The following is a 23,344-nucleotide window of genomic DNA, read 5'->3' as shown; positions in this document are numbered from 1 at the left end:
TAGTTCAGTGATTTGTGACCACCTAGAGGGGTGGGATAGGGAGGATGGGAGGGAAACGCAAGAGGGAGGAGATATGGGGACATATGTATATATATAGCTGATTCACTTTGTTATAAAGCAGAAACTAACACACCATTATAAAGCAATTATACTCCATTAAAGATGTTAAACAAACAAAAACAAACAAACAAAAACACTGCAAGTCTCAGACCCTACTTAAGAAGTTTCCAGGGACATCCAAAGACCACATGAAGAGACTAAGACAAGAACTATGGAGACAATTTTAGCCTCTGACACCACATTTACAGCAAACAGTAAACACAGCTTAACTCTTAGATGAGCATAAAACCTTACATTACTGGCCTACCTACCTCAGTTACTTTTACCCAGTATATCATGTCTAGTTTTCAGCCAAAAATTACAAGGCATATTAAAAGGCTAGAAATACAGTCTGGAGAGATAAACCAAGCATCAGAACCAGACTCAGAAATGAAAGAGGAGATATTACAGCTGATACCTCAGAAACACAAAAGGATCTTAAGAGACTACAATTACGTGCCAACAATTTGGACAACCTAGAAGAAATGAGTGAATTCCTAGAAACATACAATGTATTAAGACTGAATAATGATAAAATAGAAAATCTGAACAGACCGATTACTAGAAGGAAATTAAATTAGTAATCAAAAACCTCCCAACAAACAAAAGTCCAGGAAAAGAAGGCTTAACTGGTGAATTCTACCAAACATTCAAAGATAATTGAATTAATAGCTATCCTTCTCAAACTCTTCCAAAAATTTGAAGAGGAAGGAACTCTCCCAAACTCATTTTACGAGGCAAGCATTACCCTGATATCCAAGTCACATGAGGATGTCATAAGAAAAAAAAAAACAAGACAATATTCCTTATGAACATAGATGCAAAAGTCCTCAACAAAATAATAGGAAACCAGGCAACAATACATTAAAAAGATCATATACACTATGATCAAGTGAGAATTATTCCAGGAATGCAAGGATGATTCAACATTTGCAAGTCAGTCAATGTGATATGCCACATTACCAAAATGAGCAATAAAAACCATATGATCATCTCAATAGATGAAGAAAAAAATTTTGACAAAATTCAACATCCATTCATGATAAAACTCTCAAAAAGTGTGTTACCTCAACTTAATAAAGGCCATATTAGCTGACAAGTTAGCTGACAAGTCCACAGCTAACTTCATACTCAATGGTGAAAAGCTGGAAGCTTTTCCTCTAAAATCAGGAAAAAGACAAGGATGCCCACTCTTGCTACTTTTATTCAACACAGTATTGGAAGTCCTAGCCACAGTAATTAGGCAAAATAAATAAATAAATAAAAGGCATCCAAATTGGAAAGGAAGAAGCAGCACTATCACTATTTGTACATGATATGATATTATATATAGAAAACCCTGAAGAGTCCATCAAAAAACTCTTAGAGCTAATAAAGTTGCGGGATACAAAAATCAATACACAAAAATCACTTCTGTTTCTATACACTAATAATGAACTATCAGAAAGAGAAATTTAGAAAACAATTCCATTTAAAATTGCACTAAAAAGAATAAAATACCTAAAAATAAGTTAAAACAAGGAGGTGGTGACTCACTCAGAAGGCTCAGATGGTGGTTAGCATTTTTCAGCAATAAAGTATTTTTTCATTTAAAAAAACCCAAGGAGGGCTTCCCTGGTGGCGCAGTGGTTGAGAGTCCGCCTGCCGATGCAGGGGACGTGGGTTCGTGCCCCGGCCCGGGAGGATCCCACGTGCCGCAGAGCGGCTGGGCCCGTGAGCCATGGCCGCTGGGGCTGTGCATCTGGAGCCTGTGCTCCAAAACGGGAGAGGCTGCAACAGTGAGAAGGCCGCATACCACAAAAATAAACAAACAAACCCAAGGAGGTGAAAGACCTGTATATTGAAAACTAAAAGACATTAATGAAAGAAAATGAAGACACAAATAAATGGAAAGAGATTCCATGCTCATGGATTGGAAGAATTAATATTGTTAAAATGTCCATACCGCCCAAAGAAATATAAGATTCAGTGCAATCCTTATCACAATTTCAATGGCATTTTTTCCACAGAAATAGGACAAGCAACCTCAAAATTTGTATGGAACCATAAAAGACTCCAAATAGCCAAAGCAATGTTGAGAAAGAAGAAAAAAGCTGGAGGCATCGTACTCCCTGATTTCAAACTATATTGCAAAATTATAGTAATTAAAACAGTATGGTATTGCATAACAATGGACACATAGCTCAGTGGAACAGAATAGAGAGCCTAGAAATAAACCCACACATATGTGGTCAATTAATTTATGACAATGGAGCCAAGAATATGCAATGGGAAAAGGATAGTCTCTTCAATAAATAGTGTTGGTATAATTGAACAATCACATGCAAAAGAATGAAACCAGAGCACTATCTTACATCATACACAAAAATTAATTCAAAATGGATTAAAGACTTGAAAGCCTGAAACCATAAAACTCCTAGAAGAAAACATAGGTAGTAAGCTACTTGACATAAGTCTTGGTGACAATTTTTTGAATCTGACACCAAAAGAAAATGAAACAAAAGCAAAAATAAACAAGTGGGACTACATCAAACTAAAAAGCTGCTACACAGCAAAGGAAACCATCAACAAAATGAAAAGGCAGCCTATTGAATGGGAGAAAATATTTTCAAGTCATATATTTGATAAGGGCTAACATCCAAAATATATGAAGAACTCATCCAACTCAATGGCAAAATACCCAAACAACCCAATTTAAAAATGGGCAGGACATCTGAATAGACATTTTTTTCCAAAGACATCCAGATGGCCAAGCAGTGCATGAAAAGATGCTTTACATCATTTATCATCAGGGAAATGTAAATCAAAACCACAATGAAATACCACCTCACACTTGTTAGAATGGCTATTATCAAAAAGACAAGAAATAACAGGTGTTGGCGAGGATGTGGAGAAAAGGGAACATTTGTGCACTGTTGATGGGAATATAAATTGGTGCAGCCACCATGGAAAAGAGTATGGAGGTCCCTCAAGAGATTAAAAATAGAACTACCAATTAATCCAGCAATTCCACTCCTGGCTATTTATCTGAAGAAAAAGAAAACACTAACATATATATATATATATATATATATTTATATACACACACACACACACACCCATGTTCATTGGAGCATTACTGATGATAGCCAAGATGTGGAAACAACCTAAATGCCCATCAATAGATGAATGGATAAAGAAGATGTGGTATAACATACACAATGGAATATTACTCAGCCATAAAAAAGAATGGAATCTTGTCAGTTACAACAACATAGATGGACCTTGAGGGCATTATTCTAAGTGAAATAAGTCAGACAGAGAAAGTCAAATACCATGTGTATGATCTCTCTTATATGCAGAATTTAAAAAGGTAGATAGATAAACAAACAAACAAACCAAGCTCATAGATACAGAGAACAGACTGGTGGCTGCCAGAGGTGAGGGTTGGGGGGTGGGAGAAATGGGTGAACTTTTTTAAAGTTTAAATACATTGAATTAAAAGATAAAAAGTTGGCTATCAAAAAAAACCCAACGCACTATAAAAGAATGCCTTTGATGGTAAAGAATTAGTGAGCTTGAAGATGTCAACAGAAACTTTATACATGAAATGCAAAGATTGAAAAAAAAGAATGAAAAAGATGGAACAGAATGTCCAAAGATTGTGGTACAATTACAAATGAGGTTATATACACGTAATGGGAATACCAGAAGAAGAAAGAGAGGAAGGAACAAAGGAAATATCTGAAGTAATATCAAATAAGAGTTTTCTAAAAGTAATGACAGACACCAAACTTCAGATACAGGAAGCTCAGAGAATATCAAGTAGGACAAATACCAAAAAGTTGACCCCTAGGCATATCATATGCAAACTGCAGAAAATCAAAGACAAAGAGACAATCTTTAAAGAAGCTAGAGGGGGGTAAAAGGATAAAAATTACATTGGTTTCTCTTCAGAAAACATTCAAGCAAGAAGAGGGCGCAGTGAAATATTTAAAGTGTTAAAAGAAAAAAACACCAAGCTAGGATTCTGTATCCAGCAAAATTATTCTTCAAAAATGAAGTTGAAATAAAGACTTTCTCAGACAAACAAAAATTGATTGAATTTGTTGCCAGGAGACCTGCCTTATAAAAAATGTTAAAAGAAGTTCTTCAGAAAAGGAAAATGATATAGGTCAGAAACTTGGATCTACATAAAGAAAGGACGAGCATTAGAGAAGGAATTCATGAAAGTAAAATCAAATCTTTTATTTTACTTATTCTTAATTGATTTAATAGATAATAGTTTACTTAAAATAATAATAGCAAAGATGTATTCAGTGATTATAGCTTATGGATAAGTAAAACAAATGACAGCAATGCTATAAGGGATGGGGGGAGGAATTGGGAATACTCTGCTATAAGGTACTTGCACTACCTCTGAAGTAGTATAATGTTATTTGAAAGCAAAGTTGAATAAGTCATAAATGTGTATTTCAAACTCTAGGGCAACCACTAAAAATTTTTAAAAGTATAACTGATATAAGAGAGGAAAGAAAATGGAATCATATAAAATGCTTGATTAAAACCAGAGAAGGCAGAAAGAGTGGAAGACAGAAAAAGAAACAAAGAAATGGACAATGAATAGAAAACAGTTACAAATATAGTAGATATTAATCCAACTATATCAATAATCACTTTAAATGTGAATGGTATAAATACACCAATTAAAAGACAGAAACTGCCAGAGTGGATAAAAAAGCAATAACCAACTATATGTTATCTGTAAGAAACACACTTTAAATATAAAGATAAAGGTAGATTAAAAGTAAAGGAATGGTGAAAGATATACCATGCTAACACTAATCAAAAGCAAGCTAATTTCAGACAAAGCTGACTTCAGAGGAAGGAAAATGATCAGGAAGGAAGAGAGGCATTATATAGTGATAGAGGTGTCAATTCTCCAAGACATAAGATCCTTTAATGTGTATGTGGCTAACAACAGAGTGTCACAAAATTGAGGCAAAATCTGATGAACCCACTATTATAGAGACTTCAACATCCCTGAATCAGTAATTGAAATATCCAGCAGGCATAAAATCAGTAAGGATATATTGAGCTGAATAGCACCATCAATCAACTAGATCTAATTGACATTTATAAAATACTTCATCCAACAATAGCAGGATATACAGTCTTCTCAAGTTCACATGGAACATTCACTAAGATAAACATTATGTGTCATAAAACATACCTTAGCAAATTTAAAAGCATAGGTATCATACAAACTATATACTCACATTACAATGGAATTAAAATAGAAATCAATAACAGAAAGTAGCTGGAAAATCATATATATTACAACAGGAAAAAGATCTAAATGATTTTGGAACATATTTAATCTAAGCTTCCACTTCAGGAAACTAGAAAAAGAAGAGCAAATTAAATTCATAGTAAGCCCAAGAGAAGAAACAATTAGAATCAGAGCAAATATAATTGAAATTGAAAACAGGAAAGCAATAGAAAAAAAATCAATGAAACGAAAAGCTGGTTCTTTGAAAAGATGAATAAAATTGATAAACCCTTACCCAGGCTAACCAAGAAAGGGAGTGAGAAGACACAGATTACTAATATCAGAAATAAAAGAAGGGCCATTACTACTGATCTCATGTACATTAAAAGGATAATAAAATAATATTATGAATAAAACAAATCTGCCCACAAATTTGATAACTTAGATGAAATTGGCTAATTATGTGAAAGATACAATCTATCAAAACTCATATAAGAAGAAATATATAATCTGTATATATAATATGTAAAGGATAACTTGTTTATATATTAAAGAAATTGACTATATAATCTGAATAGGCCTATAAAGAAATTGAATCAACAGTTAATAACCTTCTAAAATAGAAAGTACCAGGCCCAGATGGTTTCACTGGTGAATTTTACCAAACATTTAGGGAAGAAATTATACCAATTCTCTACAACCTCTTGCAGAAAACAGAAGCAGATGGAACACTTCCTCACTCATTCCATGAAACTAGCAGTACCCTAATGCCAAAGCCAAAGACATTATAAGAAAGGAAAACTACAGACCAACATCTCATTGAAAATAGTTGCAAAAACCCTCAACAAAATATTAGCAAGTCAAATTCAACAATGTTAAAAGAATTATACACCGCGACCAAGTGGAATTTATTCCTGGTGCACAAGGCTGATTCAATATTCAAAAATAAATTAACTTAATCCATCATAGAGCAACAGGCTTAAGAAGAAAAATGATATGATTGTATCAATAGATGCAGAAAAATCATTTGACAGAATCCAAGATCCATTCATGATAATAGCTCTCATCAAATTAGGAATAGAGGGGAAATTCATCAACTTGATAAAAAAATCAACAAAAATATCTATAGTTAATATCATACTTATGCTGAGAAACTAGATGACTTTGCCCTAAGACTGAGAACAAGGCAAGGATGTCCTCTCTCACCACTCTAATTCAACATCACACTGGAGCTCCTAGCTAAGGCAATAAGGTAAGACAAGAAAAGAAAAGGCATACAGATTGGGAAGAAAGAAATAAAACTGTCTTTGTTTGCAGATGACATGATTTTCTATGTGAAAAATACCAGAGTGTTGACCAAAAAGCTCCTGGAACTAATAAGCAAATATAATAAGGCTGTGAGATACAAGCCCAATATACAAAAGTCAATTATTTTCCTATACTAACAACGAATGACTGGAATTTGAAATTAAAAAAAAACACTTTAGCACCAAAAAAAGGAGAAATATTTATGCATAAATCAAACAGAATATGTACAAGATCTATATGAGGAAAACTCTGATGAAAGAAATAAAAGCCTAAATAAATGGAATGATATTCTGTGTTCATGGATAGGAAGACTCAGTATTGTTAAATGTCATTTCTTTTTAACTTGATCTATAGACTCAATGTAACCCCAAGTAAAACTCCCAGCAAGTTATTTTGTGGATACAAAAACCTCTGATTCTATATTTTATATGGAAAGGAAAAAGACTCACAATATTTAACACAATATTGAAGAATAAGAACAAAGTTGATTCAAAATTTAGCATAAAGCTATGGCAACCAAGATAGTGTGGTATTGGTGGAATAATAGACATATAGATTAATGGACCAGAATAGGGAGCCCAGAAATAGACCCAAACAAATATAGTCAACTGATTTTTGACAAAGGAGCAAAGGCAATCTAATGGAGAAAGAATAGTTTTTTCGACAAATGGTGTTGGAACAAGTGGACATGCCCATGCAAAAAAGAATCTAGACACTGTCCTTATAACTTCCACAAAAATAAACTCAAAATGGATCACAGAACTCAATGTAAAACAGAAAACTCTAAAATTCCTAGAAGGCCCCCGGGCTCCCAGCATCTGAGCAGGTGGACCCCGGCTCTTCACAATCAGCTCCCGGCCAGGGCTTGCCCTGTGCTCTGGTCCCTTGCCCCGTAGCCCCCCAGCTCCTGGGGCCGCTGCTGTGGCCTGCACGCCTCCGTTGGTGACAGACCCATGGAGGAAAGAGGGGAACTCAGCCTGACCGGCGCCAAACAGAACACCAGAGTGTGGCTGGTGAAGGTTCCTAAATATTTGTCACAGCAATGGGCTAAAGGTCCTGGAAGAGGTGAAGTTGGGAAACTGTGGATTGCCAAAAATCAAGGAAGGATGGAGGTGTCATTTACTTTGAATGAGGCCCTTGCAAATATTCATGATATTGGCGGAAAATCAGCTTCAGGCAGTGCTCCTAGAGTACATATATTTGTCTTGCAAAGTGTTGGGGGACAGGCATTAACAGTGTCTAATAAGAGCTCATCGGATAAGCTTTCACTGGAAGGAATAGTGGTACAAAGAGTTGAATGTTGACCCACTGCCAGTGAAAAGTACATGAGATTAAAGAGATTACAAATAGAAGAATCTTCCAAACCTGTAAGGCTATTACAGCAACTGAACAAAGCTGTGACAACCAATTACAAACCTGTTGTTAATCATCAGTACAATATTGAATATGAAAGGAAAAAGAAAGATGGAAAACGAGCTCGAGCTGATAACACATTTTAGACATGCTGTTTTCAGCTTTTGAGAAACATCAATATTATAATCTTAAGGACTTGGTGGACATCACAAAACAGCCTGTGTCGTACCTGAAGGAAATCTTAAAAGAAATTGGTATTCAAAATGTAAAAGGGCTCCACAAAAACACATGAGAGCTGAAGCCAGAGTACAGACATTATCAAGGAGGAGAAAAGAATGATTAAGCACATTCAAAGCCTGCCTGCTAACAGAACAACTAAAGTGTGATGAGATAAGCAAATGGCCTTGATACGTGAATCCTTGAGCACCATCTGTTACAGGGGGAAAATGAATGGTACTTTAATTTCTCTAGGTAAATTTTTAAAACAATACTTCTTTTTCTTTTTAACAGTTGAAATGAAATTTTATTATTTTTTAAATTAAATTTTATTTTTTTTATACAGCAGGTTCTTATTAGTCATCCATTTTATACACCTCAGTGTATACACGTCAAACCCAATCTCCCAATTCATCAACTGCCACCCTCACCCCATGCTGCTTTCCCCCCTTGGTGTCCATGTGTTTTTTCTCTACTACTGTGTCTCAATTTCTGCTCTGGAAACCGGTTCATCTGTACCATTTTCTAGGTTCCACATATATGCGTTAATATACGATATTTGTTTTTCTCTTTCTGACTTACTTCACTCTGTAAGAGAGTCTCTAGATGCATCCATGTCTCTACAAATGACCCAATTTCGTTCCTTTGTATGGCTGAGTAATATTCCATTGTATATATGTACCACATCTTCTTTATCCATTCATCTGTCGATGGGCATTTAGGTTGCTTCCACGACCTGGCTATTGTAAATAGTGCTGCAATGAACATTGGGGTGCATGTGCCTTTTTGAATTATGGTTTTCTCTGGGTATATGCCCAGTAGTGGGATTGCTGGGCTGTATGACAGTTCTATTATTAGTTTTTTAAGGAACCTCCATACTGTTCTCCATAGTGGCTGTATCAGTTTACATTCCGACCAACAGTGGAAGAGGGCTCTCTTTTCTCCACACCCTCTGCAGCATTTGTTCTTTGTAGATTTTCTGATGATGCCCATTCTAACTGGTGTGAGGTGATACCTCATTGTAGTTTTGATTTGCATTTCTCTAATAATTAGTGATGTTGAGCAGCTTTTCATGTGCTTCTTGGCCATCTGTATGTCTTCTTTGGAGAAATGTCTATTCAGGTCTTCTGCCCATTTTTGGATTGGGTTGTTTGTTTTTTTTAATATTGAGCGGCAGGAGCTGATTATATATCCTGGAGATTAAATCCTTTATCCAATGATTCATTTGCAAATATTTTCTCCCATTCTGAGAGTTGTCTTTTCATCTTGTTTATGGTTTCCTTTGCTGTGCAAAAGCTTTTAAGTTTCATTAGGTCCCATTTGTTTATTTTTGTTTTTACTTCCATTACTCTAGGAGGTGGATCAAAAAATATCTTACTGTGATTTATGTCAAAGAGTGTTCTTCCTATGTTTTCCTCTAAGAGTTTTATAGTGCCCGGACTTACATTTAAGTCTCTAATCCATTTTGAGTTTATTTTTGTGTATGATGTTAGGGAGTGTTCTAATTTCATTCTTTTACATGTAGCTGTCCAGTTTTCCCAGCACCACTTATTGAAGAGACTGTCTTTTCTCCATTGTATATCCTTGCCTCCTTTGTCATAGATTAGTTGACCACAGGTGCGTGGGTTTATCTCTGGGCTTTCTATCTTGTTCCATTGATCTATATTTCTGTTTTTGTGCCAGTACCATATTGTCTTGTTTGCTGTAGTTTTGTAGTATGCTCTGAAGCCAGAGAGTCTGATTCCTTCAGCTCCGTTATTTTCCTTCAGGACTGCTTTGGCTATTTGGGGTCTTCTGTTTCTCCATACAAATTTTAAGATTTTTTGTTCTAGTTCTATAAAAACTGCCATTGGTAATTTGATAGGGATTGCATTGAATCTGTATATTGCTCTGGGTAGTATAGTCATTTACAATATTTATTCTTCCAGTAGAGGAACATGGTATATCTCTCCATCTGTTTGTATCATCTTTAATTTCTTTCATCAGTGTGTTATAGTTTTCTGCATACAGGTCTTTTGTCTCCTTAGGTAGGTTTATTCCTAGGTATTTTATTTTTTTATTGCAATGGTAAATGGGAGAGTTTCCTTAATTTCTCTTGCAGATGTTTCATCATTAGTGTATAGGAATGCAAGAGATTTCTGTGCATTAATTTTGTATCCTGCAACTTTATCAAATTCATTGATTACCTCTAGTAGTTTTCTGGTGGCATCTTTAGGATTCTCTATGTATAGTATCATGTCATCTGCAAACAGTGACAGCTTTACTTCTTCTTTTCCCATTTGGATTCCTTTCATTTCTTTCTCTTCTCTGATTGCCGTGGATAGGACTTCCAAAACTATGTTGAATAATAGTGGTGAGAGTTGATGTCCTTGTCTTGTTCCTGATCTTAGAGGAAATGCTTTCAGTTTTTCACCATTGAGAATGATGTTTGCTGTGGGTTTGTCATATATGGCCTTTATTATGTTGAGGTAGGTTCCCTCTATGCCCACTTTCTGGAGAGTTTTTATCATAAATGGGTGTTGAATTTTGTCAAAAGCTTTTTCTGCATCTATTGAGATGATCATATGGTTTTTCTCCTTCAGTTTGTTAATATGGTGTATCACACTGATTGATTTGCATATATTGAAGAATCCTTGCATCTCTGAGATAAATCCCACTTGATCTTGGTGTATGATCCTTTTAATGTGTTGTTGGTTTCTGTTTGCTAGTATTTTGTTGAGGATTTTTGTATCTATATTCATCAGTGATATTGGTCTGTAATTTTCTTTTTTTGTAGTATCTCTGTCTGCTTTTGGTATCAGCGTGATGGTGGTCTCACAGAATGAGTTTGGGAGTTTTCCTTCCTCTGCAAATTTTTGGAAGAGTTTGAGAAGGATGGGTGTTAGCTCTTCTCTAAATGTTTTTTTTCCTTAATAGATTTATTTATTTTTACCTGCGTTGGGTCTTCATTTCTGCTTGCGGGCTTTCTCTAGTTGAGGCAAGCGGGAGCTGCTCTTCACTGTAGTGTGCGGGCTTCTCATTGGGGTGGCTTCTCTTGTTGCGGAGCACAGGCTCTAGGCACGTGGGCTTCAGTAGTTGTGGCACACGGGCTCAGTAGTTGTGGCTTGTGTGCTGTAGAGCACAGGCTCAGTAGTTGTTGTGGTGCACGGGCTAAGTTGCTCCGCGGCATGTGGGATCTTCCTGAACCAGGGCTTGAACCCGTGTCTCCTTCTTTAGCAGGCAGATTCTTAACCACTGCGCCACCAGGGAAGTCCCAAAGATTGCATCTCTTCTCTAAATGTTTGATAGAATTCACCTGTGAAACCTCTGGTCCTGGAGTTTTGTTTGTTGGAAGATTTTTTTTTTTTTTTTTGCGGTACATGGGCCTCTCACTGTTGTGGCCTCTCCTGATGTGGAGCACAGGCTCTGGATGTGCAGGCTCAGTAGCCATGGCTCATGGGCCCAGCTGCTCCATGGCATGCAGGATCCTCCCAGAGCAGGGCACGAACCTGTGTCCCCTGCATCGGCAGGCGGACACTCAACCACTGCGCCACCAGGGAAGACCTTGTTTGAAGATTTTTAATCACAGTTTCAATTTCATTACTTGTGATTGGTCTGTTCATATTTTCTATTTCTTCCTGATTCAGTCTTGGAAGGTTATGCCTTTCTAAGAATTTGTCCATTTCTTCCAGGTTGTCCATTTTATCAGCATAGAGTTGCTTGTAGTAGTCTCTTAGGGTGCTTTGTATTTCTGCGGTGTCTGTTTTAACTTGTCCTTTTTCATTTCTAATTTTATTAAAACAGTAATTCTTGTATAGTTGTTTAAGTGATTTTTGAGGAAAAAGAACACATTTATTTATAGACTTAACTTGTATTAAACCAGATTACTCATGATGGGCTTAGGGGTTGGGGTTGAAGAAGGTTTTTATTTTTAAATATTAACTTTTAAAATGTAAAATTAGGAAATGGGGCTTCCCTGGTGCTGCAGTGGTTGAAAGTCTGCCTGCCGATGCAGGGGACACGGGTTCGTGCCCCGGTCCGGGAAGATTCCACATGCCGTGGAGCGGCTAGGCCCGTGAGCCATGACTACTGAGCCTGTGTGTCCGAAGCCTTTGCTCCACAATGGGAGAGGCTACAACAGTGAGAGGCCCGAGTACCGCAAAAAAAAATAAATAAATAAATAAAAAAAATTAGGAAATGTTTTCTAAATGAGGACTCCTTGTCCTTTTTCTCTCTGAGGAATTGAGGTAATACAGATTCAAAGTGAATGGCATAGCAGGAAAAAAGTAGTCAACTACAGAAACTCTCAAAAGGAATGAAAAAGCCAAAGTTCCTTATTCTTGAAACAAAACACAAAACAAAACAAAAAACCTCCTAGAAAATAACATATGAAAAAAATCTACCTGACCTTGGGTTTGGCAGTAGATTTTCAGGTAAAGCTCCCAAAGCACAATCCATGAAAGAAAAAAATTGTTAATCCTGGACTTCATTAAAATTAAACAATTCTGCTCTGAGAAAGATACTGTTAAGTAAATGAAAACACAAGCCACAGACTGGGAGAGATTATTTGCAAAACACATATCTGGTAAAGGACTGGTATCCAGTATATAAAAAGAAGACTTAAAACTCAACAATCAGAAAACGAATAATCCAATTAAGAAATGGGCAAAAGATTGAAACAGACACCTCACCAAAGAAGATATATAGATTAAAAATAAGCATATGATGCTCAACATCATATGTCATTAGGGAAATGCAAATTAAGCATGAGCTAGCACTACACACCTACTAGAATCGCTAAAATCCAAAATACTGACAACACTAATTGCTGGCAAGGATGCAGGGCAACAGGAACTCTCATTCATTGTGGGTGGGAATGCAAAATAGTATAGGCACATTGAAAGAAAGTTTGGCAGTTTCTTACAAAGCTAAAAATAGTCTAACCATACAATCCAGTAATCATACTCTTAGGTTTGCCCAAATTTGTTGAAAACTTATATTCAAACAAAAACCTGCATATGAATGTTTATAGCAGCTTTATTCATGATTGCCAAAAATGGGAAGCAATTAAAATATCATTCAATAGGTGAATGGATAGGGGCTTCCCCGGTGGCGCAGTGGTTGAGAATCTGCCTGCCAATGCAGGGGACACGGGTTCGAGCCCTGGTCTGGGAGGATCCCACATGTCGTGGAGCAACTAGGCCCATGAGCCACAGCTACTGAGCGTGCGCGTCTGGAGCCTGCGCTCCGCAACGGGGGGGCTGCGACAGTGAGAGGCCCGCGCACCGCGATGAAGAGTGGCCCACGCTCGCCACGACTGGAGAAAGCCCTCGCACAGAAACGAAGACCCAACACAGCCAAAAATAAATATATAAATTTAATAAAAAGAAAAAAATAGGTGAATGGATAAACAAACTGGTCCATCGTACAATGGAATATTATTCAGCAGTCAAAAGAAATAAGCTATCAAACCACACAAGGACATGGAGGAACTTTAAATGCATATTGCTAAGTAAAAGAGGCCAGTCTGTGAAGGCTACATACTGCATGATTCCAACTGTGTGACATTCTGGAAAAGGCAAAACTGTGGAGACAGTAAAAAGATAAGTGGTTGCAAAGGGTTGGGGGAGAGAGAGTATATGGGGACTATTTCTGCTCAATTTTCCTATAAACCTAAAACTGCTCTAAAACATAGTCTATTAACTATGAAAATAAATTTATAAAACATCCACTAGTTTAAAAGCAACACCAAACTGCATATAGTTCAACATAGACCTCTGAGCCCTGGCTCTATATCCACTATGCCCCCTCCCTACCCTCTTCCATACACCTCTTGCCTCTGTACCTTCCTTCATGCCATACCCTCTGCCTGAAGTGCCCTTCTTCAGTCCATCTTTTTCTCAGTGCCTACTCATTCTTTAAGACTCAGCTCAGGCCACAATTCCTTTGTGTTCCCCTAATAAACTATTGCACCCATCAAATTATAATTTTCTGATTATGTGATTGTTCAATTTACTAAATTTTTAACTCCTTGAGGGCAAGGGCTATGCCTTATTCATCTCTGTATCTCCAGCACGTAAAGCATATCTTTTATAGTAAGTGCTCAGTACAATGTTTGTTGAATGAATAAATGAACAACTGAAGGAAGTGGACAAAGATTCTTCTGACTCCAAGTTCATTGTACTTTCTACTGAATCATAGTCATGCTAAGAATACCAATAACAGCATCAAAAATTGCCAGTCAATTTACAGAGTTGTTTTGCAGACTAAATAAGTGAAAGTGATGTGCTCATAGTAGGTACTCAATAAACGTTAATTTAATTTGTTCTTTCGTTATATAGGTAGTAGGCTCCCCACTTTCATGCTTCCCTCCCTTTATATAGAGAGCTACACCAGAGAACTGGACATGGCCAAGATTTCTACAGTGATAAGCAATAAGGAGGAAAGTAAGGACAATGGCTGGCAGATGAGGATTGGTAATTTTTATTAAGAAAAAAAAAAAGAAAAACAACCTTCAACATACTCTGTATCTTCAAATCTTATAACCTTAAGAGCTTACTTCATGTTCTATCTCACGCCATAAGAATTGTAAACAGAGAGAATGCACAAATACATGTGGCAAGTTCAATACATTTGAAGAAGATGGAAGCCATTAGCTTCAAAGAAGAGTGAGAATTTTGAATGAGCACCACATGGAATGCCCATGTTCAGAGCCCAGATTACAGTTCCAACATCTGCTCTAAGCATGACAAAAAGCCAAGAAAAGGTAGGGCTGTGCAAATTGATTCCCACCCCACCCCATCACATCCCAATCTCTAAAGTATTTCCGATGTGAGAAGGCTTGCATTCTTCATCCAAGGATTTCCTCTCTAGCCTTTGCAGCAGAGGCTCATGCTTGAGGCCTCAGGCTCCACAAAGCAATTGACTCCATGAGTTAAGTTATGATCAGCTGTGAAACTTTTCTGGCTCAGTTCTGGTTTGGTTTGGGAAAGACTCAAAAATATTGTCAAGAATATCAAAATATTACTGTGGTTCAGGCAACACTAAAACAGTCACACTAACTGCTGACATTTTAGACGCCTAATGGTCTCTCAAAGTTCCATGAAGTATAGATTCCTTCATGTCACCAGAGATGTTCCCAAAGTGACAAACGTATGTTTTTGGTAAAGAAATATTTTGCGACATCAAGTCTTTGTCACTTTCATGGTTAGGATGAAAATGCCAGGTCCAAGAGCAGCAGTCTGTGAGGAGGATTGTAAAGATAAATGGAATGGATTGTGTCGTCTAGTGCAGTGTTTTTACACTACGTTCCAGACAGTACCAGGGTCCGGTGTGATATTAACAGATGTCCTCAGGAAAAGGATGCTTTGATCAAAAAGAGTTTGGGAAAAAATAGGGTTAAGGAACAATAAACAGATTTCTTCACTGAAGACTTCTCAAATCTTTTAATACACGAACGAGAAATGTGACTCTCCAGAATGCAATATGAAATGCAGCATTTCCCAAACCTATTTGGCCAGAGAACGTTTTTCGAAAAAGACCTATCTATCTCTTGTTGAATTAATGTTCTGGATTATACTGTTTGGTAAATACTAAAATTGTGGAAAGAGCTTGAGCTTTGTTATTCTTTCATAACTGGGCTGGAATTCTAGTTCTAACATTCAATGCCTGTGTGATCTTGGGCAAGTTACTTCACTTCTTTGAATTTTTTCATTTATGAAAACTGGGACAATTATATCTACCTCAAAAGAAATGTCAGGAGGATTAAGTGAGATAATGCACAGTACTTAGCACAATGCCTGGAATGTATAGGTACTCAAGAAATAGCTATAATCATCACATTCATTTCTCATCACCATTATTATCAAGCCACATCTGTGCCTGACAGGCGTACCAAACAGCTTCAAAATAGGTCGGGCCTGAGGACACAAATGGCTATATTTCTGACTGCTTTGGGAACTGAGTGTAAGAAGAGAACTGGACTAGTTGCCTGGAGATATAGCTCCATGACTTATTTGCTGTCTGACATTGGGCAAAGCACTTCACCTGTTTGCATTTCTCTCTCCTTCTGCCAAATATAGGAATGGACTAGGTGACCTCTTACTCTAAAATCCTGTGAACCTCAGCTCTAAAATGCTGTATAAGAGATTTATAAATTTATTGTTGAAGAAATCTGTGATACAGGTTAAATCCAATGGTCCTGTATAACAAAGCTATTTTTATGATCCAGCAGATGGCTGGCAGAAACAGTGCTTTGCCAATCTGGTTACAATGAACTCTGTATAGTGAATAATTCTAACAATTGCTTTCTCTGATCCTTGACCCCATAATCGTCACGCTCTAACATTGCTCTAATCAACTAAAGAACTTGATTATGTGTTGTTTTCTTTGTAGATACAGAGAGGGGAGCCAAGTTAAGCTAAGCTATAGAATTTCTAGCTGAGACGTTTATGTCCAATTTCATTATTTTAGAGCCGAGGAAACAGGACAGGAGAGGTTAAGTAACTTGTCAGGGGTCACACAGCCAGTAAGTAGCAGAGCTTTGAATGGGTGTTTGGACTAAATGATTCATCATCTAAGAACTTAGACATATCACTGCAAACTCTCATTCAGACCATATATTAAAATGTTAAATGAAACCAGAAATAGCTATTATAGAAACTCTACTGTTTATGCTTCCCAACCAAGTAAGATGTGTGCTTGTCATTACCCTTTATCCCTGCATTCAAGCCCTCTTCATAGGATGGCCCCTCTAATTGCATGGTGCATGGTGACACAACTTAAAGCATGATAACCTTTGCTGCAGAGCTTCAATTAAAGTTTTTTTAATGTCTAAATACATTACACCCTTAGTTACCTTTGGATACATGCACAGTTCCTTACACAAAGGCCTCTATTAGTCAAGTATGTCTTTTTCATTTTGAAACCACATGGCTGAAAAAAAATTTTTAAACTAGGTTAACAGAGAAATCTTACTATGAATAGCAAAGGTTAGCCTTCAGGCTCTTGCTTTTCTCTACTTATATACTCTCTCATGAGTATATTTATTTCCAGGGCTTCAACACTTATGGAGAATCATACTTCCTAAATCACAGCCCATGTCTCCAACTACCATTGTGACATTGCCTCTTGAACACATTCCTGTTTCTTGGAACTCACATGCTTCAGATTGAACTCATCTTCTAAGTTAGTGGTTCTCAAATCTGGCTGTACATTGAAATGACCTGGGAAACTTCAAAAACTCTCAATGCCTGGACCCCACCCCTAGAGATTCTGATGCAACTGGTTTGGAGCTGGACACGGACATGAGAATTTTGAAAAGCGCCTGGGGTGATTCTAATGTGTGGCCAAGCTTGAGAATCAGTGCTCTAGGTAAAGCCTTGAGTGCCATTTCCTTCATTTCTGTTAACGGTAGCACCATTCTCCTCTTCACTTGGGCTTGAAATCTGGGGCATTCAACCTTCAGCTCTGGGGATAAATGAGATAGAAACAGAATCAAATTTTTGAAAGTGTGAGGTGCTAAGAAAATGCAAGAAATTGTTGTATGCAGTATGCACATGAATCATATGGATTGCTTTAGCAGTTGAGATGTGTTAACTCATTAAACATGTTAAAGGTTATACTGACAATTTATCATCCTAACCTTTTCGTTTGGCAAAGCAGAGGAATGAGAGAGAATCTGATCTGGTGGCATGACATAAATCATCAGAGCTATCCTATCCTCCTGTGGGCAGGTCAACCTCATCAATGGGCCCAGATGGCTGGTGCCATGTGCTATCCCCAGAAGTAATTTTGTCAGCGTTGCTAAGGGTGGGCGGGTGGTCCTCTGGTTCCCTTTCACTGGGGAGGAGTGCAGCCATGACAGCTGACCAGCCAAACCACACATAGCAGTTACATTGAGAACCACACGTATGCAACATGGCTCTTGACTGTGTCCCAGAATAGTCCGAGATGGCTAGATGCTGTCCTGCTGTGCATATACTGTCCCTTTAATCAGAGACAAGGCTCAACCTGAGTCACATTGGATTCTTCTTATAACAGGACAAACTGGGAACTTCCAATGCTCAGTTTGTGTACACTCTCTGGTCATTTACATTAGTACCTGCCCTAGGATGGAAGTGCTGCTCAATACTTTAATTTAGGAAGAGCCAATTCAATTTTATTTTTTTCCCAAAAAGGGTATACCTATCTGGCTTCACCTGAGGTTATCCTTCAACATGGAAAATGTGAGCTTGCTTTTCTATTTTCAGTATTGCCACCCCAATTGTGCATGCCATGTTCTACACATTGTATTCTGCAGAACTTTATTCCAGGAAATACATTTTCCTTTGCAGGGATATTGGATACATTATTGTAAGCCACAGAATTGCATTCAAGCTCCAGCTCCACCACTTACTAAGTGCTGTAATGACACAGAGAAAATTGCTTCATCCCTCTGAGTGCACCCTCATTTGTAAAATGGGGATACTACTACTTACCTTAGAGAGTTTTAAGGATTATAAAAGATAACATAAATAACATGTACAAGACATTCTTTAGGCACACAATAAATATAAGTTCGTTGCAAAATTTCATAAGCATATAAATTTAATTCATCCCCAAACCAAGAAAACAGAAAGCTCAAATAACCAAGACTTTAATCTAAAAAAATTAGTGTTCAGAGTGAAAATCCTAAGGCACAGCAACATTATGAAATGGTGTTGAAGGATTCAGCTTCCTGTAGAAAGTTCTTTTCTTTTCAGTTAATTCTTTCAATTATATTCAACTCATAAATGTTGTTTGAACACAAGATGTTTAACACTATATTTGTACTACATGAAACAGACAATATAAGACCTGGCCACCTTGGTGATCTCTCAAATTTGTCTTATCTTTTCGATCAACTATCTTGGGTTTTCTAGCTATAGAATCATATCTGTAAAAATAATGATAGCTTGTATAATTGCTCAATAGTTAACACTTCTTATTTCAGTTTCTTGCCTCATTGCATTGGCTACCACTTCAAGAATAATGTTGAAGGGAATTCCCTGGCGGTCCAGTGGTTAGGATTCCATGCTTCTACTGCAGGGGGCCCGGGTGCAATCCCTAGTTGGGGAACTAAGAATCCAAAGCTGTGTGGTGTGGCCAAATACATAAATAAATTAATTTTAAAAAGAGAATTAAAAAAAAGAATAATTTGAACATCAGAAGTTATAATGAGCATCTTTGATTTGATTTGATTTTGGCAGGAAAGTCTCTAATATATTTGCCAGTAAGTACTATGCTATTTCTTATAAAGCACAAGAAATTCTTTATCATATTAAATAATACCCCTTTATTTTATTTTATTCCTAGTTTACTAAGAATTATCAGAAAACGGTGTTAAATTTTTATCAAATCTATCTGAACTGATCATATAACATATCCTTTGAGCCAATGATGTAATGTGATATTAAGAGATTTCCTATTATTGAACCATCTTTGCTTTCCTAAGACAAACCCTACTTGGTCATGACATGTTATACTTTAAATATTTTGCAGGGTTTGATTTGGTAGTAGTTTATTTAGGATTTTTTTATGTGAGACAACTTTAGTTTTCTTTTTGGTGCTGCTTTTTGGAAGGGTTTGTTATCAAGGTTATACCAATTTCATTAACTGTATTGAGAAGTATTCCTTCTCTTTGTTTACTTTGCAGGTTTATAGAGCAAGGGAAGTATCAGTGCTATAATATGTTGATTTGGGCCTAACTCCTTTTATTCCCTAAGATGTCATTGGGTGGTTTTTCTCCGTGGTGGAAAAAAATGTACAATAGCTTTCATTTAAAACATTTACAGCTACTCCTGGTTTGTAGCACTTGCTGAGGGACAACTGATATATAGTCTCAGTTTTTTTGTAACAGCTTACCCAACACACTAACTTAGAAAAAAGTCTATTGATCTCTTCTTACCTGTTTTCTGTGTATTTTCATTTCAGGTACCAATGTCATTGCCTTTAGAGGGAAAGATGAGAGATATGTGGAAGGAAGAAGGAGATGGATTGGCTCAAGGAGCATGAGAAATGAAGTCTGGGAGGTTTTCTCTGGGAAGGTTTGCTTTATGGTAGAGATGAGCTTAAATTGATCTTTGGAGGAGGGCTAGTTGCCAGCCAAGATGACTAATTGAGGAGTTGGAGAAATAAATATAATTTCAGTATGTATCACCATCAATTCATATTTGCAGAATAATTGGCACGCCTTCACTTTTTAACACACAACTGTAACTGAAACACACTTTTTTTTGGAAAGATTTCTATTCTTATTTTTTGTAAAAAACATCTTTATTGGAGTATAACTGCTTTACAATGGTGTGTTACTTTGTTTTATAACAAAGTGAATCATTTATACATATACATATGTCCCCACATCTCTCACGTCTTGCATCTCCCTCCCTCCCACTTTCCCTATTCCACTCCTCTAGGTGATCACAAACCACCAAGCTGATCTCCCTGTGCTATGCGGCTGCTTCCCACTAGCTATCTATTTTACATTTGGTAGTATATATAAGTCCATGCCACTCTCTCACTTTGTCCCAGCTTTCCCTTCCCCCAGCCGTATCCATAAGTCCATTCTCTAGTAGGTCTGCGTCTTTATTTCCACCTTGCCTCTAGGTTCTTCATAACCATTTTTTTCCTTCTTTTTTTAAGATTCCATATATATGTGTCAACATATGGTATTTACTTTTCTCTTTCTGACTTACTTCACTCTGTATGACAGACTCTAGGTCCATCCACCTCACTACAAATAACTCAATTTTGTTTCCTTTTATGGCTGAGTAATATTCCATTGTATATATGTGCCACCTCTTCTTTATCCATTCATCTGTTGATGGACACTTAGGTTGCTTCCACGTCCTGGCTATTGTAAATAGAGCTGCCATGAACATTTTGGTACATGACTCTTTTTGAATTATGATTTTCTCTGGGTATATGTCCAGTAGTGGGATTGCTGGGGAGTATGGTAGTTCTATTTTTAGTTTTTTAAGGAAACTCCATACTGTTCTCCGTAGTGGCTGTATCAATTTACATTCCCACCAACAGTGCAAGAGGGTTCCCTTTTCTCCACACCCTCTCCAGCATTTACTGTTTGCAGATTTTTTGATTATGGTCATTCTGACCAGTGTGAGATGATATCTCATTGTAGTTTTGATTTGCATTTCTCTAATGATTAACGATGTTGAGCATTCTTTCATGTGCTTCTTGGCAAGCTGTATATTTTCTTTGGAGAAACGTCTATTTAGGTCTTCTGCCCATTTTTCGATTGGGTTGTTTGTTTTTTTGATATTGAGCTGCATGAGCTGCTTATAAATTTGGGAGATTAATCCTTTGTCAGCTGCTTCATTTGCAAATATTTTCTTCCATTCAGAGGGTTGTCTTTTCGTCTTCTTTATGGTTTCCTTTGCTGTGCAAAAGCTTTGAAGTTTCATTAGGTCCCATTTGTTTATTTTTGTTTTTATTTCCATTTCTCTAGGAGGTGGGTCAAAAAGGATCTTGCTGTGATTTCTGTCAGAGTGTTCTGCCTATGTTTTTCTCTAAGAGTTTGATAGTGTCTGGCCTTATATTTAGGTCTTTAATCCATTCTGAGTTTATTTTTGTGTATGGTGTTAGGGAGTTTTATAATTTCATTCTTTTACATGTAGCTGTCCAGTTTTCCCAGCACCACGTATTGAAGTGGCTGTCTTTTCTCCACTGTATATTCCTGCATCCTTTATCAAAGATAAGGTGACCATATGTGCGTTGGTTTATCTCTGAGCTTTCTATCCTGTTCCATTGATATATATTTTGGTTTTTGTACCATACTGTCTTGATAACTGTAGCTTTGTAGTATAGTCTGAAGTCAGGAAGCCTGATTCCTACAGCTCCGTTTTTCTTTCTGAACATTGCTTTGGCTATTCGGGGTCTTTTGTGTTTCCATACAAGTTGTGAGATTTTCTAGTTGTACTTCTGTGAAACATGCCAGTGGTAGTTTGATAGGGATTGCATTGAATCTGTAGATTGCTTTGGGTAGTAGAGTCATTTTCACAATGTTGATTCTTCCAATCCAAGAAAATGGTATATCTCTCCATCTATTTGTATCATCTTTAATTTCTTTAATCAGTGTGTTATAATTTTCTGCATACAGGTCTTTTGTCTCCTTAGGTAGGTTTATTCCTAGGTATTTTATTCTTTTTGTTGCAATGGTAAATGGGAGTGTTTTCTTAAATTCACTTTCAGATTTTTCATCATTAGTGCATAGGAATGCAAGAGATTTCTGTGCATTACTTTTGTATCCCGCTACTTAACAAAATTCATTGATTAGCTCTAGTAGTTTTCTGGTGGCATCTTTAGGATTCTCTATGAATAGTATCATGTCATCTGCAAACAGTGACAGCTTTACTTCTTCTTTTCCGATTTGGATTCTTTTATTTCCTTTTCTTCTCTGATTGCTGTGGCTAAAACTTCCAGAACTATGTTGAATAAGAGTGGTGAGAGTGGGCAACCTTGTCTTGCCCTGATCTTAGTGGAAATGGTTTCAGTTTTTCACCATTGAGCATGATGTTGGCTGTGGGTTTGTCATATATGGCCTTTATTATGTTGAGGAAAGTCCCCTCTAACCCTACTCTATGCAGGGTTTTATCATAAATGGGTGTTGAATTTTGTCGAAAGCTTTCTCTGCATCTATTGAGATGATCATATGGTTTTTCTTCTTCAATTTGTTAATATGGTTTATCACATTAATTGATTTGTGTATATTGAAGAATCGTTGCATTCCTGGGATAAACCCCACTTGATCATGGTGTAGGATCCTTTTAATGTGATGTTGGATTCTGTTTGTTAGTATTTTGTTGAGGATTTTTGCATGTATGTTCATCAGTGATATTGGCCTGTAGTTTTCTTTCTTTGTGACATCCTTGTCTGGTTTTGGTATCAAGGTGATGGTGGCCTCGCAGAATGAGTTTGGGAGTGTCCTACCTCTGCTATATTTTGCAAGAGTTTGAGAAGGATAGGTGTTAGCTCTTCTCTAAACGTTTGATAGAATTCGCCTGTGAAGCCATGTGGTCCTGGGCTTTTGTTTGTTGGAAGATTTTTAATCACAGTTTCAATTTCAGTGCTTGTGATTGGCCTGCTCATATTGCTATTTCTTCC

At 37.0% G+C, this 23,344-nt stretch overlaps 1 protein-coding gene and 1 pseudogene across 5 annotated transcripts in view; one reads left to right on the top strand and one right to left on the bottom strand.

Annotated features, from left to right (window-relative positions):
* EDA (ectodysplasin A) overlaps positions 1-23,344 on the bottom strand; it is a 386,114-nt gene that overhangs the window by 21,810 nt on the left and 340,960 nt on the right. Inside the window, exon 3 of one of the 5 annotated variants that reach the window (XM_073799643.1) lies at positions 14,529-17,674. The exons of the other annotated variants lie outside the window; for them this stretch is intronic. Within the exon in view, the coding sequence (XP_073655744.1) occupies positions 17,451-17,674 (224 nt within the window). The 3' untranslated portion in view covers positions 14,529-17,450. Of the gene's footprint in view, positions 1-14,528; positions 17,675-23,344 lie in introns of those variants that run through there. 5 annotated transcript variants of the gene reach the window in all.
* Positions 7,612-8,354, top strand: LOC101323973 (general transcription factor IIF subunit 2 pseudogene; annotated as a pseudogene).

Source organism: Tursiops truncatus, chromosome X (assembly GCF_011762595.2).
Source record: "Tursiops truncatus isolate mTurTru1 chromosome X, mTurTru1.mat.Y, whole genome shotgun sequence".
NCBI classification, from domain to species: domain Eukaryota; kingdom Metazoa; phylum Chordata; class Mammalia; order Artiodactyla; family Delphinidae; genus Tursiops; species Tursiops truncatus.
The sequence above is the reverse complement of the archived record's forward strand: the minus strand, read 5'-3'. Positions and strand labels throughout refer to the sequence as shown.